We start from the raw sequence: 25,563 nt of genomic DNA on the forward strand, positions 1-25,563 counted from the left end.
AAACCTTAGTTTCAATTAGTTTTTCATGAGGACAACCATTTTATCGTTGGTTTACTGAACATGTTGACCTGTTTTACTTAAAAAAATAAGTCTTCCGTTTTGTTTACCCGGACAGCTCTTTGTTTTGAGAAAAAAAGGTAAAATAACACAATGCTTAGCACTTGATTTATTTTCTGCAGGAGATATTTTACTTGTTTTTACTGGAAGTGGTACCCTTAAGTTCTGTAACCTGGAGCCTCTTTTACATTTTCTTGAACGTGAAAGAAACACCTTATATTTTTTTGGACTGTTTAATGGGAACATTGCGAAATATTTAGCCATTGACATGTTAGTTCCGTTTGTCGCCAATGATGGGCCTCGAAAACAAAATGTCTCCCCAGAAACAATGTGAGCGCTTTTAAACAAGGTCTTGTCCTTTCTTGGTCTTGCAGAGTCGGTGCATCATCACATGCATCATTACGAGGTGGAATACTTGCAGTTTGCCTTTCGCTGGATGAACAACCTTTTGATGCGGGAGCTGCCACTACGGTGCACGATTCGACTGTGGGACACCTACCAGGTAAATCGCGCGTACACTGAATGTTAATTAACTTCCTGCAATGACGGAACTCTGTTGACAGAGAGCAAGCTCTTAATCATGTTCCCAATATACCTCGACTATGTTTGTGGCACTGCCCTTTTCACATTTAAACTGTTTTTTTATTTTTTTAAGATAATTTATTTATGTAATGGCAGCGCCAACAATTTAGCACGGTGGTTAACCCCCCTTTTAGCACCGGCAATTACGCCTAATGTTTGTTGTTGATTCATCGTCCGCTTCTTGTGTGCCGAGCGCTTTGAGCTCTGCTGAAAATTTGCAGCGGAAGTTGCGGTCACCGCAGAGGTGGGGAGTGCAAATGCCACATTTGATGAGACCCGGAGAGAAATTGCAGTTCGATTCAATTTTATTTTACGCGCTTTCACGTGACCGGGACTTATTTGTTGAATTAGAGCCAATAAGGAGTGGGGGCGGGAAAAGCGATAATTGTTGACAAAAATGTGTATTCTCGTTAATGTAGTGGCACTGAACTTTTATTTGCATCGTGGTGGTCTGCAATATATTTCTAGAAATCCTGGACGGAATTAATACTTGGTCATTTTTATTAGAATTATTATGTGAGTATTTGTGTGTGGTTCACAACACCATTAATTTAACGACAAATAAAATATTTGGCGTTGCCTTGACAGTAAGTCAGTCAATGACATGGGCAGACCTTGATTATTTCCATCATGAAATTACCTTAACGTTTCATCGAGTATTCCGAAGCTTGTCTAGAAAGAAACCTCCGTGATCAAGGTCATGCGGCTAATGGATCGCTTGCGCATGACTGTATGGTTACCTTAGAAACAAGCGGTTATTTTCCATCATATCTCACCGGTGAGTGACCAGTATAATCAACTTGAAAGAGGAGCCGTGTTCAGTACGGTAATTGCGGACTGTTGGGAAGCACTTAAAGACTAGAGGAGGGGACCTATCGCTGTATTGTGAGAAAGAAAGAAAAAGAAAAAAAAAGTTTTAAAATACATGATATGACGGTTGAGTGAGTCGCCCAGCTACACGTTGTACTTGTAAGGCAGCCTCTAAATATTTGATTGTACAATGCTGTTTGGATGGGAGCCCCGTCGCACACGTAGCTACAATGCACAAGCGCACACAGTACACCTGTTTTTTGGCAGGCTCTGTCACCTGCGGTCCTCCTCCAGTTGGGGAATTAGGCCATTTCCACTCATGAAACTTTAAGCACGACAGCAGCTCGTAAACCGCTCTTGTCTCTTCTACTCATAGCTCCGTCCGTGCGGAATAGTTAACAATAAAAAAAGAAAATCAAAGAGGCAAAAAAAGTAAACAAATTGCGATTAAGACCAATCAGTTTTGGGGGAAGTTTGAATAATAAATGTATCCCAAAAATGTGTGAAACTTTTAAATCAACTTAAATATAACAGTGTGATCAAAACCAAAAATGCTGGGTGGGAATGTGGCTTGTTCGTTTCTTAACAAAAGTGATAAAAATTACCGTTATACAAAAATGTAGTATTTAGATCATGATTTACACGCCACCATTTTGTTGCATGCACCGAGCATGTTATACGTTTTTATGTCCACGTGATGGCGTAGTCGAGGAAATGAATCATCTTTAAGCCCCTACGTGCGTGAAGTACGCTTTTACAGGTGCTATAGCCAATCAGATCACGATTTAATGACCGGAAAGCCTCTCGCTGGCCTTGCGTTGAAGGTGATGAACGCGTCTTGTGATTGGATACTCGCTCGTGAGGGGGCGGTGCTATACGCAAGCAGCTCACCCGGAAGTCGTAGGTGGCGTGGTCGTCTCGCGCTTTTCCACCTCGATGGCCGAAGGAGGGGAGTTAATTGCCGATACACTTGCGAAGCCATTTCCACGACGGCCCTTTCAAGAGAAGTTAGCTCACCAAGTTGTATGTAAGTGTCTTTCTGTATATTATTTCTCCCGCCGTCGTGTCCTAAATGGCGGTGTTATTTCGGAGGCCCACTTCTGCCGTTACTTGCATATCTGACCATGTTAGCGCGTGCTAATTATAACCGAACGTTAGCATTAGCGCCAGTGCTAACCTAAAAAAAAATCTGCTCGCGCCTGTTGAACGACCGTGACTCTTTTTACGGCAAGCCACAAGAATGTTAGTTCAGCTAACTTTAATCGAACTTTACACTCTTTTCAGCGTTTATGTCGTTATATGCAAGGCTGAGCAAAATGCAAAGCGAGGCTGTTGGACCCAAACATGTTTTTTGGGTCGCTCCAAATGCCCCTGATAAATAGCAAGCTCTTGCCCTTTGCCTCTGAGCGTCTGCGCACGTTCCGAGGGAGGCTTTAACCTGAGTGTTGTAATGCCTCCGCTGTGGTCTTCTTTCCGCGGCGTGACCATCTGTTCAACTAGCTCGCTCCAACACAAGCCAACCTTTTGCTTTATCTCTCAACGTCTCTCATGCTCGCTTCTTTGTTTCGACCCACCAGTGTATAGCATCTTGCTTTTTTTTTTTTTGGCTGGCTCTGGTTTTGCAAATGATAATTTATTATTTACCCCCCTTTTTTTTTGCCGTGCGTTTGTCACTATTGATCCAGCTCAGAGAAGGGATGGCGACATTAAAAGCAAGCACAGAAATTATGTAGGAATAAAAAAAAAAAAAAAAAACACATTCGCTTTTCCTCCCCAGCGGGCGGTCAGGCAGGGACCAAATTATCCCTGTTGCGTAGAGCATGAAATTAGCAAGTAACACAGTGTGGCAGCATTAGCATGGCTGTTAAAGAGATACTGGGTGACACTTTTGAGCCGCTGAATCATGCTTCTGTCCGTGCCTGCGATGACTTTGAATATGAGTTTTTATTGATTTTGCCATTTAAATACAGCTTCAGTTATTTGGATGAGTCACGGCCTACAACTTCAGAAAGAGCACATTTAAATTTATTGTGATATTTAGTATTGTTAGAAAATGTTCACATTTCAATTAATCTAAGTGAGATTTTAAAGATAACCCCCGATGCAAATGTCAATAAAAGCTTGAAAATAACTACTGCGTGCTTATAGATTACAAAGTTACTTGTTCCTTTTTAAGGTGGCTGTGCTTGCGTTCTCTAAAAACAGGAGAGGTGCTATGTCTCAAAGTTGGTGCTCATCGATGACTTTATGAAATATGGAAGCAAATAATAAGTTGCGATGAAGTTTTACCTGGTCGAAAAATAACATGAATTCTTTCCCCCCCACTTATTTTTTCATCCTTCAAATAGCATCGGCTTAACTCGTTATTTTCAATTGTTCGTCCTTACCATCGGACCAAAGTGCTTTAAATACTCGAAATGCACCGAAGCAAGCCTTTAGTGTTTACCCTGCGTGATCATTTTCAAGTTAAAATAGGTGTTCTTTCAAATCCCTTTGTGATATGACATTCCCGTCAGCAGAAAGTGCTACTCCAGCGTGCGCCTTTGACATTTGATGTCCTTGCCGTGTAATTCTTGCATCAGCGCTTGATCATCTTACGTCACTTTGCGGGAATATCAATGAAGCGCCGTGTCCTGCCGCTGGCTTTTCCAGATGTTGCGAATCCTGCGAGATTCTCCCTATGCCTTTTAGATGACCTCGCGCACCTTATTTCTTCCTCGCCGTTTTGATCGGCCGGTCTCCGCCGCGTCGCGAGGATTGAACTGAGTCACCTTGACTAGCACGGCAAAGTTTGTTTCGTAGTTCATAATGGCGAGAACGTCATTGAAATGAAGAGGCGGCGGCGCGATAGGACAGTAGGGAGGGCTCGCGTGTCAGGGAGAGAAATTGATGTGGAACGAGACAAAGAGTGATGGATGATACAAATGCGGCTAACATTTATTACTGTCAACATTAATCTGTTGGGATGGTCGGGCCTGATGTTTTGCCTTTGCATGTATTTTGGACAAAATACTTTTGGCAAGAGTTGCTGGAATGAAGCCCGGTTAATTTTCTTAAAATTCCATACCACTCGTTATTATACAATACATGCTCCCGAAGCAAAATATGGTAGTGGTATATTTTCTAGGGTTTCAAAAGACAGTTTTGGATTAGACTTGGAAGTGCATACTACAAAGCTTTATGATATTTTGCAGGGAGCGAGATAAGAGTTTTATAGTCCGTCGAAGCTTACCAGTGCCCTCAACCATGAACTCCAAACTGGCACTCAGGAGAAGAAAAGGAAATTAAAAAGACAAATCTTTTGGCTGCCGATGTGTCACTCATCTGTATTTGCTTGTGAGAGGCCTGGTTAGACCAACACAGCGGTGTAGTTGGGTCGCGCATTTTATTTTACCAACATCCGGCGTATGCATGAGCGCGATGGCACACTTTTATTCCCTGAATTTGAAAAGCATGCCAGAATTAGTTCAACACATTTCACCATTTACACTTTGAATATTGGGAGCCGTCCTTAAAGGGGCTACCCGCTTCTAAGTGACTCGCATTCAAAGAGCCGAGTAATTATCCTCCATGTGATAGGGCTCCGGAGGAAAATGAATAAGAACAAGGAACATGTCATCCTTTGTCTCTCCGCTACTCTAATTCCCTACTGCTTATAAAAAAAAAGTGGGCTGCCAAACATAATGAGGGTTTGAAATAAGAAGGCGTGCAAAGAAAAGAGGAATAGTGTCGCTTGGTGGTTCTGCATATTTGTGAAATCTGGCAGGGTGTTTTTGCTATCTTAATGGTTGTGTGTAACACCCAAAAAAATCTGAGATGCAAGTAAGCCTTTGCGGTGAAACGCTGTCGTTATTTACTTGCATCTTGTTCCCTCTAGGCTGAACCCGAGGGTTTCTCACATTTCCATCTGTACGTATGCGCCGCCTTCCTGGTGCGATGGAGGAAAGAGATTCTAGAGGAGCGAGACTTTCAGGTAAAAAAACAAAAGAGAGCTCAATAGACTGGATACGGCAATTGTTGAGTTGTTCACGGTCATTAACTGGAAGGTTCAGACAGCAACTTTGCCGGTCTGTGTTTTGACACTACCACCATCCAGTAGTTGTAAAAAAATAATCAGAATCATTTGTTCTTCAAAAACATATTTTCAATGAGGACTAGGTAAGTTCTTTCCTCTTAAACGTGTCAACTGTGCATGACATTCTTCTGTATTTGCCCTTTTAAATCTACGTCTGACTGTATTAGTTTGTTATTCTTCAATTAAACTCCAAGTATGTGCGCGAGATTTATTTTATGGTGAGTAATTCGATGCGTGGTCGACCAGCAAACCTTAAGTAACCTGCTGCGAATGAAGATTGTCGTTAAAAATGTGCCGTAGAATATTCGACATCCCAAAAGTTTCGTTGAAGGGCTGAGTGCACATGACTCCTCCCCCCCAAAAAAAATATTTTAAATCAGCATTTAACGTCTGTCGTCCAATCTGTTCACAAAATTCAGCCCAGATTAATATCAGCGGGGGAGGCCAAAAGTTCCCTCTTTTCCGCCTAGAAGTAAGTAATTGTTTCAAACTATTAAAAGTGGCGAGTAAACAAGAATTTTAAGTAAGAGATTGGAAAAAAATAAGTAATTTAGTCTTGAAATTATAATATAGGGTCTAAATTTGTAAAATCCTGGCATTTATTTTTGTAGTAGCCAAAATTTGCAATGAAGAGCATCAGTGCGATTGAGTTACTTTAATGATCTTAATTAAGGAACAGGAAGAAAATAATTTGCCAGCTGTAATCTGGACGGGTTAAGTCGCTATGTGAAAAGCAAGAGGTGGTTGTTCCTCGAGCAATCCTGCATGTTGTAGGGAAAAAAATGACATAGCAGCTTCCTAATGTCAAAACAAGTAGATGATTGATATATACAGTTGGGCTTTTATTTATATGCAAGCCTCTGATAGAGCAGAAATAATGTGCTTCCCACCTTAGTCAGTAAAAAAAGTACAGATGTTTTATTTGGTTGAAACAAAGAAAAAGCATTTGTATTTCAGCAATGACATATTTTGGATGTGTGTTTCAAAGGGGCTGATGATTCTTCTGCAGAATCTTCCAACCATGCATTGGGGAAACGAAGAAGTTAGTGTCCTTTTAGCTGAGGCGTATCGGTTGAAGTTTGCCTTTGCAGATGCTCCTAATCATTACAAGAGATGACAAAGTCAAGAATATTGCAATGTAATTAAGTGTACATTTTATAAATAAAAGATGAATTTGTTGGGTTGTTTTTGCAGTGGGAGGAATAAAATTTTTTAAGAATAGGGCTGTGGTGTTATTTTATGATGAAGAATGGTTATTGTCGAACTTACGTAGAATTGAAATTTTGAAGAATGTTTTTTAGTGTTTTATGTTGTGGTGATTTGTAGAATTAATTATTTGTACATAAAAGTGAAATTGTGGGGTTTTGTAGAATTAACTTTTTCTATATAAAAGTGAAATTTTGAAGAGTTTTTTTTTTAGTGTTTTATAAGTTTTATATCGTGGGGATTTGTAGAATCAACTTTTTCTATATAAAAGTGAAATTTTGAAGAATTTTATTTTTTTATTTTTTAAGTTTTATATTGTGGGGATTTGCAGAATTAACTTTTTCTATTTAAAAGTGAAATTATGAAGAATTTTTTTTAATGTTTTATAAGTTTTATATTGTGGGGTTTTGTAGAATTAACTTTTTCTATATAAAAGTGAAATTTTGAAGAATTTTTTTTAGTGTTTTATAAGTTTTATATTGTGGGGATTTGTAGAATTAACTTTTTCTATATAAAAGTGAAATTATGAAGAATTTAATTTTTTATTTTATAAGTTTTATATTGTGGGGTTTTGTAGAATTAACTTTTTCTATATAAAAGTGACAAAATAAGGAATTTTTTTTCGTGTTTTATAAGTCTTATATTGTGGGGTTTTGTAGAATTAACTTTTTCTATTTAAAAGTGAAATTTTGAAGAATTTTATTTTTTTATTTTATAAGTTTTGTTTTATGGGGGTTTGTAGAATTAACTTTTTCTATATAAAAGTGAAATTTTGAAGAATTTTATTTTTTTGTTTTATAAGTTTTATTTTATGGGGGTTTGTAGAATCAACTTTTTCTATATAAAAGTGAAATTTTGAAGAATTTAATTTTTTTGTTTTATAAGTTTTATATTGTGGGGGTTTGTAGAATTAACTTTTTCTATATAAAAGTGACAAAATAAGGAATTTTTTTTTGTGTTTTATAAGTTTTATATTGTGGGGATTTGTAGAATCAGCTTTTTCTATATAAAAGTGAAATTTTGAAGAATTTTGTTTTTTTGTTTTATGGGGGTTTGTAGAATCAACTTTTTCTATATAAAAGTGAAATTTTGAAGAATTTTGTTTTTTTGTTTTGTGGGGGTTTGTAGAATCAACTTTTTCTATATAAAAGTGAAATTTTTAAGAGTTTTTTTTTAGTGTTTTATAAATTTTATATTGCGGGGGTTTGTAGAATTAACTTTTTCTCTATAAAAGTGAAATTTTGAAGAGTTTTTTTTTTAGTGTTTTATAAGTTTTATATTGTGGGGATTTGTAGAATTAACTTTTTCTATATAAAAGTGAAATTATGAAGAATTTAATTTTTTATTTTATAAGTTTTATATTGTGGGGTTTTGTAGAATTAACTTTTTCTATATAAAAGTGAAATTTTGAAGAATTTTATAAGTTTTATATTGTGGGGTTTTGTAGAATTAACTTTTTCTATATAAAAGTGACAAAATAAGGAATTTTTTTTAGTGTTTTATGAGTTTTATGTTGTGGTGATTTGTAGAATTAACTTTTTCTATATAAAAGTGAAATTTTCAAGAATTTTATAAGTTTTATATTGTGGGGTTTTGTAGAATTAACTTTTTCTATATAAAAGTGAAATTATGAAGAATTTAATTTTTTATTTTATAAGTTTTATATTGTGGGGTTTTGTAGAATTAACTTTTTCTATATAAAAGTGACAAAATAAGGAATTTTTTTTCGTGTTTTATGAGTTTTATGTTGTGGTGATTTGTAGAATTAACTTTTTCTATATAAAAGTGAAATTTTCAAGAATTTTATAAGTTTTATATTGTGGGGTTTTGTAGAATTAACTTTTTCTATATAAAAGTGAAATTATGAAGAATTTAATTTTTTATTTTATAAGTTTTATATTGTGGGGTTTTGTAGAATTAACTTTTTCTATATAAAAGTGAAATTGTGAAGAATTTAATTTTTTATTTTATAAGTTTTATATTGTGGGGTTTTGTAGAATTAACTTTTTCTATGTAAAAGTGAAATTTTGAAGAGTTTTATATTGTGGGGTTTTGTAGAATTAACTTTTTCTATATAAAAGTGAAATTTTGAAGAATTTTTTTTAGTGTTTTATAAGTTTTATATTGTGGGGTTTTGTAGAATTAACTTTTTCTATATAAAAGTGACAAAATAAGGAATTTTTTTTAGTGTTTTATAAGTTTTATATTGCGGGGATTTGTAGAATTAACTTTTTCTATATAAAAGTGAAATTTTTAAGAATTTTATTTTTTTATATTGTGGGGATTTGTAGAATTAACTTTTTCTATATAAAAGTGACAAAATAAGGAATTTTTTTTAGTGTTTTATAAGTTTTATATTGTGGGGTTTTGTAGAATTAACTTTTTCTATGTAAAAGTGAAATTTTGAAGAGTTTTATATTGTGGGGATTTGTAGAATCAACTTTTTCTATATAAAAGTGAAATTATGAAGAATTTAATTTTTTATTTTATAAGTTTTATATTGTGGGGTTTTGTAGAATTAACTTTTTCTATATAAAAGTGAAATTTTGAAGAATTTTTTTTAGTGTTTTATAAGTTTTATATTGTGGGGTTTTGTAGAATTAACTTTTTCTATATAAAAGTGACAAAATAAGGAATTTTTTTTAGTGTTTTATAAGTTTTATATTGCGGGGATTTGTAGAATTAACCTTTTCTATATAAAAGTGAAATTTTGAAGAATTTTGTTTTTTTATTTTGTGGGGTTTTGTAGAATTAACTTTTTCTCTATAAAAGTGAAATTTTGAAGAGTTTTTTTTTTAGTGTTTTATAAGTTTTATATTGTGGGGATTTGTAGAATTAACTTTTTCTATATAAAAGTGAAATTATGAAGAATTTAATTTTTTATTTTATAAGTTTTATATTGTGGGGTTTTGTAGAATTAACTTTTTCTATATAAAAGTGAAATTTTGAAGAATTTTTTTTAGTGTTTTATAAGTTTTATATTGTGGGGATTTGTAGAATTAACTTTTTCTATATAAAAGTGAAATTATGAAGAATTTAATTTTTTATTTTATAAGTTTTATATTGTGGGGTTTTGTAGAATTAACTTTTTCTATATAAAAGTGACAAAATAAGGAATTTTTTTTCGTGTTTTATAAGTTTTATATTGTGGGGATTTGTAGAATTAACTTTTTCTATTTAAAAGTGAAATTTTGAAGAATTTTATTTTTTTATTTTATAAGTTTTATATTGTGGGGATTTGTAGAATTAACTTTTTCTCTATAAAAGTGAAATTTTTAAGAATTTTATTTTTTTATTTTATAAGTTTTATATTGTGGGGTTTTGTAGAATTAACTTTTTCTATATAAAAGAGAAATTTTGAAGAATTTTATTTTGTGGGGATTTGCAGAATTAACTTTTTCTATTTAAAAGTGAAATTTTGAAGAATTTTATTTTATGGGAGTTTGTAGAATTAACTTTTTCTGTATAAAAGTGAAATTTTGAAGAGTTTTTTTTAGTGTTTTATAAGTTTTATATTGTGGGGATTTGTAGAATTAACTTTTTCTATATAAAAGTGAAATTTTGAAGAATTTTATTTTTTTATTTTATATGTTTTATATTGTGGGGATTTGCAGAATTAACTTTTTCTATTTAAAAGTGACAAAATAAGGAATTTTTTTTTGTGTTTTATAAGTTTTATATTGTGGGGATTTGTAGAATTAACTTTTTCTATATAAAAGTGACAAAATAAGGAATTTTTTTTCGTGTTTTATAAGTTTTATATTGTGGGGATTTGTAGAATCAGCTTTTTCTATATAAAAGTGACAAAATAAGAAATTTTTTTAGTGTGGGGATTTGTAGAATTAACTTTTTCTATATAAAAGTGAAATTTTTAAGAATTTTATTTTTTTATTGTGGGGATTTGTAGAATTAACTTTTTCTATATAAAAGTGAAATTTTGAAGAGTATTTTTTTTTAGTGTTTTATAAGTTTTGTATTGCGGGGATTTGTAGAATTAACTTTTTCTATATAAAAGTGAAATTTTGAAGAATTTTGTTTTTTTGTTTTATGGGGGTTTGTAGAATTAACTTTTTCTATATAAAAGTGAAATTTTGAAGAGTTTTTTTTTTTGTGTTTTATAAGTTTTATATTGTGGGGATTTGTAGAATTAACTTTTTCTATATAAAAGTGAAATTTTGAAGAGTTTTATTTTGTGGGGATTTGCAGAATTAACTTTTTCTATTTAAAAGTGAAATTTTGAAGAATTTTATTTTATGGGAGTTTGTAGAATTAACTTTTTCTGTATAAAAGTGAAATTTTGAAGAGTTTTTTTTAGTGTTTTATAAGTTTTATATTGTGGGGATTTGTAGAATTAACTTTTTCTATATAAAAGTGAAATTTTGAAGAATTTTTTTTTAGTGTTTTATAAGTTTTATATTGCGGGGGTTTGTAGAATTAACTTTTTCTATATAAAAGTGAAATTTTGAAGAATTTTGTTTTTTTATTTTGTGGGGGTTTGTAGAATTAACTTTTTCTCTATAAAAGTGAAATTTTGAAGAGTTTTTTTTTTAGTGTTTTATAAGTTTTATATTGTGGGGATTTGTAGAATTAACTTTTTCTATATAAAAGTGAAATTATGAAGAATTTAATTTTTTATTTTATAAGTTTTATATTGTGGGGTTTTGTAGAATTAACTTTTTCTATATAAAAGTGACAAAATAAGGAATTTTTTTTAGTGTTTTATAAGTTTTATATTGTGGGGATTTGTAGAATTAACTTTTTCTATATAAAAGTGACAAAATAAGAAATTTTTTTAGTGTTTTATAAGTTTTATATTGTGGGGATTTGTAGAATTAACTTTTTCTATATAAAAGTGAAATTTTTAAGAATTTTATTGTGGGGATTTGTAGAATTAACTTTTTCTATATAAAAGTGAAATTTTTAAGAATTTTATTTTTTTATTTTATAAGTTTTATATTGTGGGGTTTTGTAGAATTAACTTTTTCTATATAAAAGTGAAATTTTGAAGAATTTTGTTTTTTTGTTTTATGGGGGTTTGTAGAATTAACTTTTTCTATATAAAAGTTAAATTCTGAAGAATTTTTTTTTAGTGTTTTATAAGTTTTGTATTGTGGGGATTTGTAGAATTAACTTTTTCTGTATAAAAGTGAAATTTTGAAGAGTTTTTTTTAGTGTTTTATAAGTTTTATATTGTGGGGATTTGTAGAATTAACTTTTTCTATATAAAAGTGAAATTTTGAAGAGTTTTATTTTGTGGGGATTTGCAGAATTAACTTTTTCTATTTAAAAGTGAAATTTTGAAGAATTTTATTTTATGGGAGTTTGTAGAATTAACTTTTTCTGTATAAAAGTGAAATTTTGAAGAGTTTTTTTTAGTGTTTTATAAGTTTTATATTGTGGGGATTTGTAGAATTAACTTTTTCTATATAAAAGTGAAATTTTGAAGAATTTTATTTTTTTATTTTTTAAGTTTTATATTGTGGGGATTTGTAGAATTAACTTTTTCTATATAAAAGTGAAATTTTGAAGAGTTTTTTTTAGTGTTTTATAAGTTTTATATTGTGGGGATTTGTAGAATTAACTTTTTCTATATAAAAGTGAAATTTTGAAGAATTTTGTTTTTTTATTTTGTGGGGGTTTGTAGAATTAACTTTTTCTCTATAAAAGTGAAATTTTGAAGAGTTTTTTTTTTAGTGTTTTATAAGTTTTATATTGTGGGGATTTGTAGAATTAACTTTTTCTATATAAAAGTGAAATTATGAAGAATTTAATTTTTTATTTTATAAGTTTTATATTGTGGGGTTTTGTAGAATTAACTTTTTCTATATAAAAGTGAAATTTTGAAGAATTTTTTTTAGTGTTTTATAAGTTTTATATTGTGGGGATTTGTAGAATTAACTTTTTCTATATAAAAGTGAAATTATGAAGAATTTAATTTTTTATTTTATAAGTTTTATATTGTGGGGTTTTGTAGAATTAACTTTTTCTATATAAAAGTGACAAAATAAGGAATTTTTTTTCGTGTTTTATAAGTTTTATATTGTGGGGATTTGTAGAATTAACTTTTTCTATTTAAAAGTGAAATTTTGAAGAATTTTATTTTTTTATTTTATATGTTTTATATTGTGGGGATTTGCAGAATTAACTTTTTCTATTTAAAAGTGAAATTTTGAAGAATTTAATTTTTTTATTTTATAAGTTTTATTTTATGGGGGTTTGTAGAATTAACTTTTTCTATATAAAAGTGAAATTTTGAAGAATTTTATTTTTTTGTTTTATAAGTTTTATTTTATGGGGGTTTGTAGAATTAACTTTTTCTATATAAAAGTGAAATTTTGAAGAATTTTATTTTTTTGTTTTATAAGTTTTATATTGTGGGGGTTTGTAGAATTAACTTTTTCTATATAAAAGTGACAAAATAAGGAATTTTTTTTTGTGTTTTATAAGTTTTATATTGTGGGGATTTGTAGAATTAACTTTTTCTATATAAAAGTGACAAAATAAGGAATTTTTTTTCGTGTTTTATAAGTTTTATATTGTGGGGATTTGTAGAATCAGCTTTTTCTATATAAAAGTGACAAAATAAGAAATTTTTTTAGTGTGGGGATTTGTAGAATTAACTTTTTCTATATAAAAGTGAAATTTTTAAGAATTTTATTTTTTTATTGTGGGGATTTGTAGAATTAACTTTTTCTATATAAAAGTGAAATTTTGAAGAGTTTTTTTTTTTAGTGTTTTATAAGTTTTGTATTGCGGGGATTTGTAGAATTAACTTTTTCTATATAAAAGTGAAATTTTGAAGAATTTTGTTTTTTTGTTTTATGGGGGTTTGTAGAATTAACTTTTTCTATATAAAAGTTAAATTCTGAAGAATTTTTTTTTAGTGTTTTATAAGTTTTGTATTGTGGGGATTTGTAGAATTAACTTTTTCTGTATAAAAGTGAAATTTTGAAGAGTTTTTTTTAGTGTTTTATAAGTTTTATATTGTGGGGATTTGTAGAATTAACTTTTTCTATATAAAAGTGAAATTTTGAAGAATTTTGTTTTTTTATTTTGTGGGGGTTTGTAGAATTAACTTTTTCTCTATAAAAGTGAAATTTTGAAGAGTTTTTTTTTTCGTGTTTTATAAGTTTTATATTGTGGGGATTTGTAGAATTAACTTTTTCTATATAAAAGTGAAATTTTGAAGAGTTTTATTTTGTGGGGATTTGCAGAATTAACTTTTTCTATTTAAAAGTGAAATTTTGAAGAATTTTATTTTATGGGAGTTTGTAGAATTAACTTTTTCTGTATAAAAGTGAAATTTTGAAGAGTTTTTTTTAGTGTTTTATAAGTTTTATATTGTGGGGATTTGTAGAATTAACTTTTTCTATATAAAAGTGAAATTTTGAAGAATTTTATTTTTTTATTTTTTAAGTTTTATATTGTGGGGATTTGTAGAATTAACTTTTTCTATATAAAAGTGAAATTTTGAAGAGTTTTTTTTAGTGTTTTATAAGTTTTATATTGTGGGGATTTGTAGAATTAACTTTTTCTATATAAAAGTGAAATTTTGAAGAATTTTGTTTTTTTATTTTGTGGGGGTTTGTAGAATTAACTTTTTCTCTATAAAAGTGAAATTTTGAAGAGTTTTTTTTTTAGTGTTTTATAAGTTTTATATTGTGGGGATTTGTAGAATTAACTTTTTCTATATAAAAGTGAAATTATGAAGAATTTAATTTTTTATTTTATAAGTTTTATATTGTGGGGTTTTGTAGAATTAACTTTTTCTATATAAAAGTGAAATTTTGAAGAATTTTTTTTAGTGTTTTATAAGTTTTATATTGTGGGGATTTGTAGAATTAACTTTTTCTATATAAAAGTGAAATTATGAAGAATTTAATTTTTTATTTTATAAGTTTTATATTGTGGGGTTTTGTAGAATTAACTTTTTCTATATAAAAGTGACAAAATAAGGAATTTTTTTTCGTGTTTTATAAGTTTTATATTGTGGGGATTTGTAGAATTAACTTTTTCTATTTAAAAGTGAAATTTTGAAGAATTTTATTTTTTTATTTTATAAGTTTTATATTGTGGGGATTTGCAGAATTAACTTTTTCTATTTAAAAGTGAAATTTTGAAGAATTTAATTTTTTTATTTTATAAGTTTTATTTTATGGGGGTTTGTAGAATTAACTTTTTCTATATAAAAGTGAAATTTTGAAGAATTTTATTTTTTTGTTTTATAAGTTTTATTTTATGGGGGTTTGTAGAATTAACTTTTTCTATATAAAAGTGAAATTTTGAAGAATTTTATTTTTTTGTTTTATAAGTTTTATATTGTGGGGGTTTGTAGAATTAACTTTTTCTATATAAAAGTGACAAAATAAGAAATTTTTTTAGTGTGGGGATTTGTAGAATTAACTTTTTCTATATAAAAGTGAAATTTTTAAGAATTTTATTTTTTTATTGTGGGGATTTGTAGAATTAACTTTTTCTATATAAAAGTGAAATTTTGAAGAGTTTTTTTTTTTAGTGTTTTATAAGTTTTGTATTGCGGGGATTTGTAGAATTAACCTTTTCTATATAAAAGTGAAATTTCGAAGAGTTTTTTTTATTTTATAAGTTTTATATTGCGGGGATTGGTAGAATTAACTTTTTCTATATAAAAGTGAAATTTTGAAGAGTTTTATATTGTGGGGATTTGTAGAATTAAATTTTTCTATATAAAAGTGAAATTATGAAGAATTTATTTTATAAGTTTTATATTGTGGGGGTTTGTAGAATTAACTTTTTCTATATAAAAGTGACAAAATAAGGAATTTTTTTTAGTGTTTTATATTGTGGGGATTTGTAGAATTAACTTTTTCTATATAAAAGTGAAATTTTTAAGAATTTTATTTTTTTATTTTATAAGTTTTATATTGTGGGGTTTTGTAGAATTAACTTTTTCTATATAAAAGTGAAATTTTGAAGAATTTTGTTTTTTTGTTTTATGGGGGTTTGTAGAATCAACTTTTTCTATATAAAAGTGAAATTTTTAAGAGTTTTTTTTTAGTGTTTTATAAATTTTATATTGCGGGGGTTTGTAGAATTAACTTTTTCTGTATAAAAGTGAAATTTTGAAGAGTTTTTTTTAGTGTTTTATAAGTTTTATTTTGTGGGGGTTTGTAGAATTAACTTTTTCTCTATAAAAGTGAAATTTTGAAGAGTTTTTTTTTTAGTGTTTTATAAGTTTTATATTGTGGGGATTTGTAGAATTAACTTTTTCTATATAAAAGTGAAATTATGAAGAATTTAATTTTTTATTTTATAAGTTTTATATTGTGGGGTTTTGTAGAATTAACTTTTTCTATATAAAAGTGAAATTTTGAAGAATTTTTTTTAGTGTTTTATAAGTTTTATATTGTGGGGATTTGTAGAATTAACTTTTTCTATATAAAAGTGAAATTATGAAGAATTTAATTTTTTATTTTATAAGTTTTATATTGTGGGGTTTTGTAGAATTAACTTTTTCTATATAAAAGTGAAATTTTGAAGAATTTTTTTTAGTGTTTTATAAGTTTTATATTGTGGGGGTTTGTAGAATTAACTTTTTCTATATAAAAGTGACAAAATAAGGAATTTTTTTTCGTGTTTTATAAGTTTTATATTGTGGGGATTTGTAGAATCAACTTTTTCTATATAAAAGTGACAAAATAAGAAATTTTTTTAGTGTGGGGATTTGTAGAATTAACTTTTTCTATATAAAAGTGAAATTTTTAAGAATTTTATTTTTTTATTGTGGGGATTTGTAGAATTAACTTTTTCTATATAAAAGTGAAATTTTGAAGAGTTTTATATTGCGGGGGTTTGTAGAATTAACTTTTTCTATATAAAAGTGAAATTTTGAAGAGTTTTTTTTTTTAGTGTTTTATAAGTTTTGTATTGTGGGGATTTGTAGAATTAACCTTTTCTATATAAAAGTGAAATTTCGAAGAGTTTTTTTTATTTTATAAGTTTTATATTGCGGGGATTGGTAGAATTAACTTTTTCTATATAAAAGTGACAAAATAAGGAATTTTTTTTAGTGTTTTATAAGTTTTATGTTGTGGTGATTTGTAGAATTAACTTTTTCTATATAAAAGTGAAATTTTCAAGAATTTTATAAGTTTTATATTGTGGGGTTTTGTAGAATTAACTTTTTCTATATAAAAGTGAAATTTTGAAGAGTTTTATATTGTGGGGATTTGTAGAATTAACTTTTTCTACATAAAAGTGAAATTGTGAAGAATTTAATTTTTTATTTTATAAGTTTTATATTGTGGGGTTTTGTAGAATTAACTTTTTCTATGTAAAAGTGAAATTTTGAAGAGTTTTATATTGTGGGGATTTGTAGAATCAACTTTTTCTATATAAAAGTGAAATTATGAAGAATTTAATTTTTTATTTTATAAGTTTTATATTGTGGGGTTTTGTAGAATTAACTTTTTCTATATAAAAGTGAAATTTTGAAGAATTTTTTTTAGTGTTTTATAAGTTTTATATTGTGGGGTTTTGTAGAATTAACTTTTTCTATATAAAAGTGACAAAATAAGGAATTTTTTTTAGTGTTTTATAAGTTTTATATTGCGGGGATTTGTAGAATTAACTTTTTCTATATAAAAGTGAAATTTTTAAGAATTTTATTTTTTTATATTGTGGGGATTTGTAGAATTAACTTTTTCTATATAAAAGTGACAAAATAAGGAATTTTTTTTAGTGTTTTATAAGTTTTATATTGTGGGGATTTGTAGAATTAACTTTTTCTATATAAAAGTGACAAAATAAGAAATTTTTTTAGTGTTTTATAAGTTTTATATTGTGGGGATTTGTAGAATTAACTTTTTCTATATAAAAGTGAAATTTTTAAGAATTTTATTTTTTTATTTTATAAGTTTTATATTGTGGGGTTTTGTAGAATTAACTTTTTCTATATAAAAGTGAAATTTTGAAGAATTTTGTTTTTTTGTTTTATGGGGGTTTGTAGAATTAACTTTTTCTATATAAAAGTTAAATTCTGAAGAATTTTTTTTTAGTGTTTTATAAGTTTTGTATTGCGGGGATTTGTAGAATTAACTTTTTCTATATAAAAGTGAAATTTTGAAGAGTTTTTTTTAGTGTTTTATAAGTTTTATATTGTGGGGATTTGTAGAATTAACTTTTTCTATATAAAAGTGAAATTTTGAAGAATTTTGTTTTTTTATTTTGTGGGGGTTTGTAGAATTAACTTTTTCTCTATAAAAGTGAAATTTTGAAGAGTTTTTTTTTTAGTGTTTTATAAGTTTTATATTGTGGGGATTTGTAGAATTAACTTTTTCTATATAAAAGTGAAATTATGAAGAATTTAATTTTTTATTTTATAAGTTTTATATTGTGGGGTTTTGTAGAATTAACTTTTTCTATATAAAAGTGAAATTTTGAAGAATTTTTTTTCGTGTTTTATAAGTTTTATATTGTGGGGATTTGTAGAATCAACTTTTTCTATATAAAAGTGACAAAATAAGAAATTTTTTTAGTGTGGGGATTTGTAGAATTAACTTTTTCTATATAAAAGTGAAATTTTTAAGATTTTTATTTTTTTATTGTGGGGATTTGTAGAATTAACTTTTTCTATATAAAAGTGAAATTTTGAAGAGTTTTATATTGCGGGGGTTTGTAGAATTAACTTTTTCTATATAAAAGTGAAATTTTGAAGAGTTTTTTTTTTTAGTGTTTTATAAGTTTTGTATTGCGGGGATTGGTAGAATTAACTTTTTCTATATAAAAGTGACAAAATAAGGAATTTTTTTAGTGTTTTATAAGTTTTATATTGTGGGGGTTTGTAGAATTAACTTTTTCTATATAAAAGTGACAAAATAAGGAATTTTTTTTAGTGTTTTATAAGTTTTATGTTGTGGTGATTTGTAGAATTAACTTTTTCTATATAAAAGTGAAATTTTCAAGAATTTTATAAGTTTTATATTGTGGGGTTTTGTAGAATTAACTTTTTCTATATAAAAGTGAAATTTTGAAGAGTTTTATATTGTGGGGATTTGCAGAATTAACTTTTTCTATTTAAAAGTGAAATTTTGAAGAGTTTTTTTTAGTGTTTTATAAGTTTTATATTGTGGGGATTTGTAGAATTAACTTTTTCTATATAAAAGTGAAATTATGAAGAATTTAATTTTTTATTTTATAAGTTTTATATTGTGGGGTTTTGTAGAATTAACTTTTTCTATATAAAAGTGAAATTTTGAAGAATTTTTTTTAGTGTTTTATAAGTTTTATATTGTGGGGATTTGTAGAATTAACTTTTTCTATATAAAAGTGAAATTATGAAGAATTTAATTTTTTATTTTATAAGTTTTATATTGTGGGGTTTTGTAGAATTAACTTTTTCTATATAAAAGTGACAAAATAAGGAATTTTTTTTCGTGTTTTATAAGTTTTATATTGTGGGGTTTTGTAGAATTAACTTTTTCTATTTAAAAGTGAAATTTTGAAGAATTTTATTTTTTTATTTTATAAGTTTTATATTGTGGGGATTTGCAGAATTAACTTTTTCTATATAAAAGTGAAATTTTTAAGAATTTTATTTTTTTATTTTATAAGTTTTGTTTTATGGGGGTTTGTAGAATTAACTTTTTCTATATAAAAGTGAAATTTTGAAGAATTTTATTTTTTTGTTTTATAAGTTTTATTTTATGGGGGTTTGTAGAATTAACTTTTTCTATATAAAAGTGAAATTTTGAAGAATTTAATTTTTTTGTTTTATAAGTTTTATATTGTGGGGGTTTGTAGAATTAACTTTTTCTATATAAAAGTGACAAAATAAGGAATTTTTTTTTGTGTTTTATAAGTTTTATATTGTGGGGATTTGTAGAATTAACTTTTTCTATATAAAAGTGACAAAATAAGGAATTTTTTTTCGTGTTTTATAAGTTTTATATTGTGGGGATTTGTAGAATCAGCTTTTTCTATATAAAAGTGACAAAATAAGAAATTTTTTTAGTGTGGGGATTTGTAGAATTAACTTTTTCTATATAAAAGTGAAATTTTTAAGAATTTTATTTTTTTATTGTGGGGATTTGTAGAATTAACTTTTTCTATATAAAAGTGAAATTTTGAAGAGTTTTTTTTTTTAGTGTTTTATAAGTTTTGTATTGCGGGGATTTGTAGAATTAACCTTTTCTATATAAAAGTGAAATTTCGAAGAGTTTTTTTTATTTTATAAGTTTTATATTGCGGGGATTGGTAGAATTAACTTTTTCTATATAAAAGTGAAATTTTGAAGAGTTTTATATTGTGGGGATTTGTAGAATTAAATTTTTCTATATAAAAGTGAAATTATGAAGAATTTATTTTATAAGTTTTATATTGTGGGGGTTTGTAGAATTAACTTTTTCTATATAAAAGTGACAAAATAAGGAATTTTTTTTAGTGTTTTATATTGTGGGGATTTGTAGAATTAACTTTTTCTATATAAAAGTGAAATTTTTAAGAATTTTATTTTTTTATTTTATAAGTTTTATATTGTGGGGTTTTGTAGAATTAACTTTTTCTATATAAAAGTGAAATTTTGAAGAATTTTGTTTTTTTGTTTTATGGGGGTTTGTAGAATCAACTTTTTCTATATAAAAGTGAAATTTTTAAGAGTTTTTTTTTAGTGTTTTATAAATTTTATATTGCGGGGGTTTGTAGAATTAACTTTTTCTCTATAAAAGTGAAATTTTGAAGAGTTTTTTTTTTAGTGTTTTATAAGTTTTATATTGTGGGGATTTGTAGAATTAACTTTTTCTATATAAAAGTGAAATTATGAAGAATTTAATTTTTTATTTTATAAGTTTTATATTGTGGGGTTTTGTAGAATTAACTTTTTCTATATAAAAGTGAAATTTTGAAGAATTTTTTTTAGTGTTTTATAAGTTTTATATTGTGGGGATTTGTAGAATTAACTTTTTCTATATAAAAGTGAAATTATGAAGAATTTAATTTTTTATTTTATAAGTTTTATATTGTGGGGTTTTGTAGAATTAACTTTTTCTATATAAAAGTGAAATTTTGAAGAATTTTTTTTAGTGTTTTATAAGTTTTATATTGTGGGGGTTTGTAGAATTAACTTTTTCTATATAAAAGTGACAAAATAAGGAATTTTTTTTCGTGTTTTATAAGTTTTATATTGTGGGGATTTGTAGAATTAACCTTTTCTATATAAAAGTGAAATTTCGAAGAGTTTTTTTTATTTTATAAGTTTTATATTGCGGGGATTGGTAGAATTAACTTTTTCTATATAAAAGTGACAAAATAAGGAATTTTTTTAGTGTTTTATAAGTTTTATATTGTGGGGATTTGTAGAATTAACTTTTTCTATATAAAAGTGAAATTTTTAAGAATTTTATAAGTTTTATATTGTGGGGTTTTGTAGAATTAACTTTTTCTATATAAAAGTGACAAAATAAGGAATTTTTTTTAGTGTTTTATGAGTTTTATGTTGTGGTGATTTGTAGAATTAACTTTTTCTATATAAAAGTGAAATTTTCAAGAATTTTATAAGTTTTATATTGTGGGGTTTTGTAGAATTAACTTTTTCTATATAAAAGTGAAATTTTGAAGAGTTTTATATTGTGGGGATTTGTAGAATTAACTTTTTCTACATAAAAGTGAAATTGTGAAGAATTTAATTTTTTATTTTATAAGTTTTATATTGTGGGGTTTTGTAGAATTAACTTTTTCTATGTAAAAGTGAAATTTTGAAGAGTTTTATATTGTGGGGATTTGTAGAATCAACTTTTTCTATATAAAAGTGAAATTATGAAGAATTTAATTTTTTATTTTATAAGTTTTATATTGTGGGGTTTTGTAGAATTAACTTTTTCTATATAAAAGTGAAATTTTGAAGAATTTTTTTTAGTGTTTTATAAGTTTTATATTGTGGGGTTTTGTAGAATTAACTTTTTCTATATAAAAGTGACAAAATAAGGAATTTTTTTTAGTGTTTTATAAGTTTTATATTGCGGGGATTTGTAGAATTAACTTTTTCTATATAAAAGTGAAATTTTTAAGAATTTTATTTTTTTATATTGTGGGGATTTGTAGAATTAACTTTTTCTATATAAAAGTGACAAAATAAGGAATTTTTTTTAGTGTTTTATAAGTTTTATATTGTGGGGTTTTGTAGAATTAACTTTTTCTATGTAAAAGTGAAATTTTGAAGAGTTTTATATTGTGGGGATTTGTAGAATCAACTTTTTCTATATAAAAGTGAAATTATGAAGAATTTAATTTTTTATTTTATAAGTTTTATATTGTGGGGTTTTGTAGAATTAACTTTTTCTATATAAAAGTGAAATTTTGAAGAATTTTTTTTAGTGTTTTATAAGTTTTATATTGTGGGGTTTTGTAGAATTAACTTTTTCTATATAAAAGTGACAAAATAAGGAATTTTTTTTAGTGTTTTATAAGTTTTATATTGCGGGGATTTGTAGAATTAACTTTTTCTATATAAAAGTGAAATTTTTAAGAATTTTATTTTTTTATATTGTGGGGATTTGTAGAATTAACTTTTTCTATATAAAAGTGACAAAATAAGGAATTTTTTTTAGTGTTTTATAAGTTTTATATTGTGGGGATTTGTAGAATTAACTTTTTCTATATAAAAGTGAAATTTTGAAGAATTTTGTTTTTTTATTTTGTGGGGGTTTGTAGAATTAACTTTTTCTCTATAAAAGTGAAATTTTGAAGAGTTTTTTTTTTTTATTTTTTAAGTTTTATATTGTGGGGATTTGTAGAATTAAGTTTTTCTATATAAAAGTGAAATTTTGAAGAGTTTTATTTTGTGGGGATTTGCAGAATTAACTTTTTCTATTTAAAAGTGAAATTTTGAAGAATTTTATTTTATGGGAGTTTGTAGAATTAACTTTTTCTGTATAAAAGTGAAATTTTGAAGAGTTTTTTTTAGTGTTTTATAAGTTTTATATTGTGGGGATTTGTAGAATTAACTTTTTCTATATAAAAGTGAAATTTTGAAGAATTTTATTTTTTTATTTTTTAAGTTTTATATTGTGGGGATTTGTAGAATTAACTTTTTCTATATAAAAGTGAAATTTTGAAGAGTTTTTTTTAGTGTTTTATAAGTTTTATATTGTGGGGATTTGTAGAATTAACTTTTTCTATATAAAAGTGAAATTTTGAAGAATTTTGTTTTTTTATTTTGTGGGGGTTTGTAGAATTAACTTTTTCTCTATAAAAGTGAAATTTTGAAGAGTTTTTTTTTTAGTGTTTTATAAGTTTTATATTGTGGGGATTTGTAGAATTAACTTTTTCTATATAAAAGTGAAATTATGAAGAATTTAATTTTTTATTTTATAAGTTTTATATTGTGGGGTTTTGTAGAATTAACTTTTTCTATATAAAAGTGAAATTTTGAAGAATTTTTTTTAGTGTTTTATAAGTTTTATATTGTGGGGATTTGTAGAATTAACTTTTTCTATATAAAAGTGAAATTATGAAGAATTTAATTTTTTATTTTATAAGTTTTATATTGTGGGGTTTTGTAGAATTAACTTTTTCTATATAAAAGTGACAAAATAAGGAATTTTTTTTCGTGTTTTATAAGTTTTATATTGTGGGGATTTGTAGAATTAACTTTTTCTATTTAAAAGTGAAATTTTGAAGAATTTTATTTTTTTATTTTATATGTTTTATATTGTGGGGATTTGCAGAATTAACTTTTTCTATTTAAAAGTGAAATTTTGAAGAATTTAATTTTTTTATTTTATAAGTTTTATTTTATGGGGGTTTGTAGAATTAACTTTTTCTATATAAAAGTGAAATTTTGAAGAATTTTATTTTTTTGTTTTATAAGTTTTATTTTATGGGGGTTTGTAGAATTAACTTTTTCTATATAAAAGTGAAATTTTGAAGAATTTTATTTTTTTGTTTTATAAGTTTTATATTGTGGGGGTTTGTAGAATTAACTTTTTCTATATAAAAGTGACAAAATAAGGAATTTTTTTTTGTGTTTTATAAGTTTTATATTGTGGGGATTTGTAGAATTAACTTTTTCTATATAAAAGTGACAAAATAAGGAATTTTTTTTCGTGTTTTATAAGTTTTATATTGTGGGGATTTGTAGAATCAGCTTTTTCTATATAAAAGTGACAAAATAAGAAATTTTTTTAGTGTGGGGATTTGTAGAATTAACTTTTTCTATATAAAAGTGAAATTTTTAAGAATTTTATTTTTTTATTGTGGGGATTTGTAGAATTAACTTTTTCTATATAAAAGTGAAATTTTGAAGAGTTTTTTTTTTTAGTGTTTTATAAGTTTTGTATTGCGGGGATTTGTAGAATTAACTTTTTCTATATAAAAGTGAAATTTTGAAGAATTTTGTTTTTTTGTTTTATGGGGGTTTGTAGAATTAACTTTTTCTATATAAAAGTTAAATTCTGAAGAATTTTTTTTTAGTGTTTTATAAGTTTTGTATTGTGGGGATTTGTAGAATTAACTTTTTCTGTATAAAAGTGAAATTTTGAAGAGTTTTTTTTAGTGTTTTATAAGTTTTATATTGTGGGGATTTGTAGAATTAACTTTTTCTATATAAAAGTGAAATTTTGAAGAATTTTGTTTTTTTATTTTGTGGGGGTTTGTAGAATTAACTTTTTCTCTATAAAAGTGAAATTTTGAAGAGTTTTTTTTTTCGTGTTTTATAAGTTTTATATTGTGGGGATTTGTAGAATTAACTTTTTCTATATAAAAGTGAAATTTTGAAGAGTTTTATTTTGTGGGGATTTGCAGAATTAACTTTTTCTATTTAAAAGTGAAATTTTGAAGAATTTTATTTTATGGGAGTTTGTAGAATTAACTTTTTCTGTATAAAAGTGAAATTTTGAAGAGTTTTTTTTAGTGTTTTATAAGTTTTATATTGTGGGGATTTGTAGAATTAACTTTTTCTATATAAAAGTGAAATTTTGAAGAATTTTATTTTTTTATTTTTTAAGTTTTATATTGTGGGGATTTGTAGAATTAACTTTTTCTATATAAAAGTGAAATTTTGAAGAGTTTTTTTTAGTGTTTTATAAGTTTTATATTGTGGGGATTTGTAGAATTAACTTTTTCTATATAAAAGTGAAATTTTGAAGAATTTTGTTTTTTTATTTTGTGGGGGTTTGTAGAATTAACTTTTTCTCTATAAAAGTGAAATTTTGAAGAGTTTTTTTTTTAGTGTTTTATAAGTTTTATATTGTGGGGATTTGTAGAATTAACTTTTTCTATATAAAAGTGAAATTATGAAGAATTTAATTTTTTATTTTATAAGTTTTATATTGTGGGGTTTTGTAGAATTAACTTTTTCTATATAAAAGTGAAATTTTGAAGAATTTTTTTTAGTGTTTTATAAGTTTTATATTGTGGGGATTTGTAGAATTAACTTTTTCTATATAAAAGTGAAATTATGAAGAATTTAATTTTTTATTTTATAAGTTTTATATTGTGGGGTTTTGTAGAATTAACTTTTTCTATATAAAAGTGACAAAATAAGGAATTTTTTTTCGTGTTTTATAAGTTTTATATTGTGGGGATTTGTAGAATTAACTTTTTCTATTTAAAAGTGAAATTTTGAAGAATTTTATTTTTTTATTTTATAAGTTTTATATTGTGGGGATTTGCAGAATTAACTTTTTCTATTTAAAAGTGAAATTTTGAAGAATTTAATTTTTTTATTTTATAAGTTTTATTTTATGGGGGTTTGTAGAATTAACTTTTTCTATATAAAAGTGAAATTTTGAAGAATTTTATTTTTTTGTTTTATAAGTTTTATTTTATGGGGGTTTGTAGAATTAACTTTTTCTATATAA

At 25.9% G+C, this 25,563-nt stretch overlaps 1 protein-coding gene and 1 long non-coding RNA gene across 3 annotated transcripts in view; one reads left to right on the forward strand and one right to left on the reverse strand.

Annotated features, from left to right (window-relative positions):
* tbc1d22a (TBC1 domain family, member 22a) overlaps nt 1-6,747 on the forward strand; it is a 52,068-nt gene extending 45,321 nt beyond the window's left edge. For both annotated transcript variants that reach the window (XM_088288994.1, XM_088288995.1), the window contains 3 exons: nt 432-559; nt 5,327-5,422; nt 6,513-6,747. In XM_088288994.1, coding sequence (XP_088145120.1) covers nt 432-559; nt 5,327-5,422; nt 6,513-6,641 — 353 coding nt within the window. In that variant the 3' untranslated portion in view covers nt 6,642-6,747. The remainder of the gene's footprint in view (nt 1-431; nt 560-5,326; nt 5,423-6,512) is intronic.
* The window catches only part of LOC148341474 (uncharacterized), a 50,583-nt gene continuing 31,448 nt past the window's right edge, over nt 6,429-25,563 (reverse strand). Inside the window, exon 4 of the long non-coding RNA XR_015842366.1 lies at nt 6,429-6,621. This is a non-coding gene — a long non-coding RNA (uncharacterized LOC148341474). The remainder of the gene's footprint in view (nt 6,622-25,563) is intronic.

This window comes from Idiotropiscis lumnitzeri, chromosome 2 (genome assembly GCF_059441095.1).
Source record: "Idiotropiscis lumnitzeri isolate Australia: NSW breed Sydney's pygmy pipehorse chromosome 2, RoL_Ilum_1.0, whole genome shotgun sequence".
In the NCBI taxonomy this organism is placed as follows: Eukaryota; Metazoa; Chordata; class Actinopteri; order Syngnathiformes; family Syngnathidae; genus Idiotropiscis; species Idiotropiscis lumnitzeri.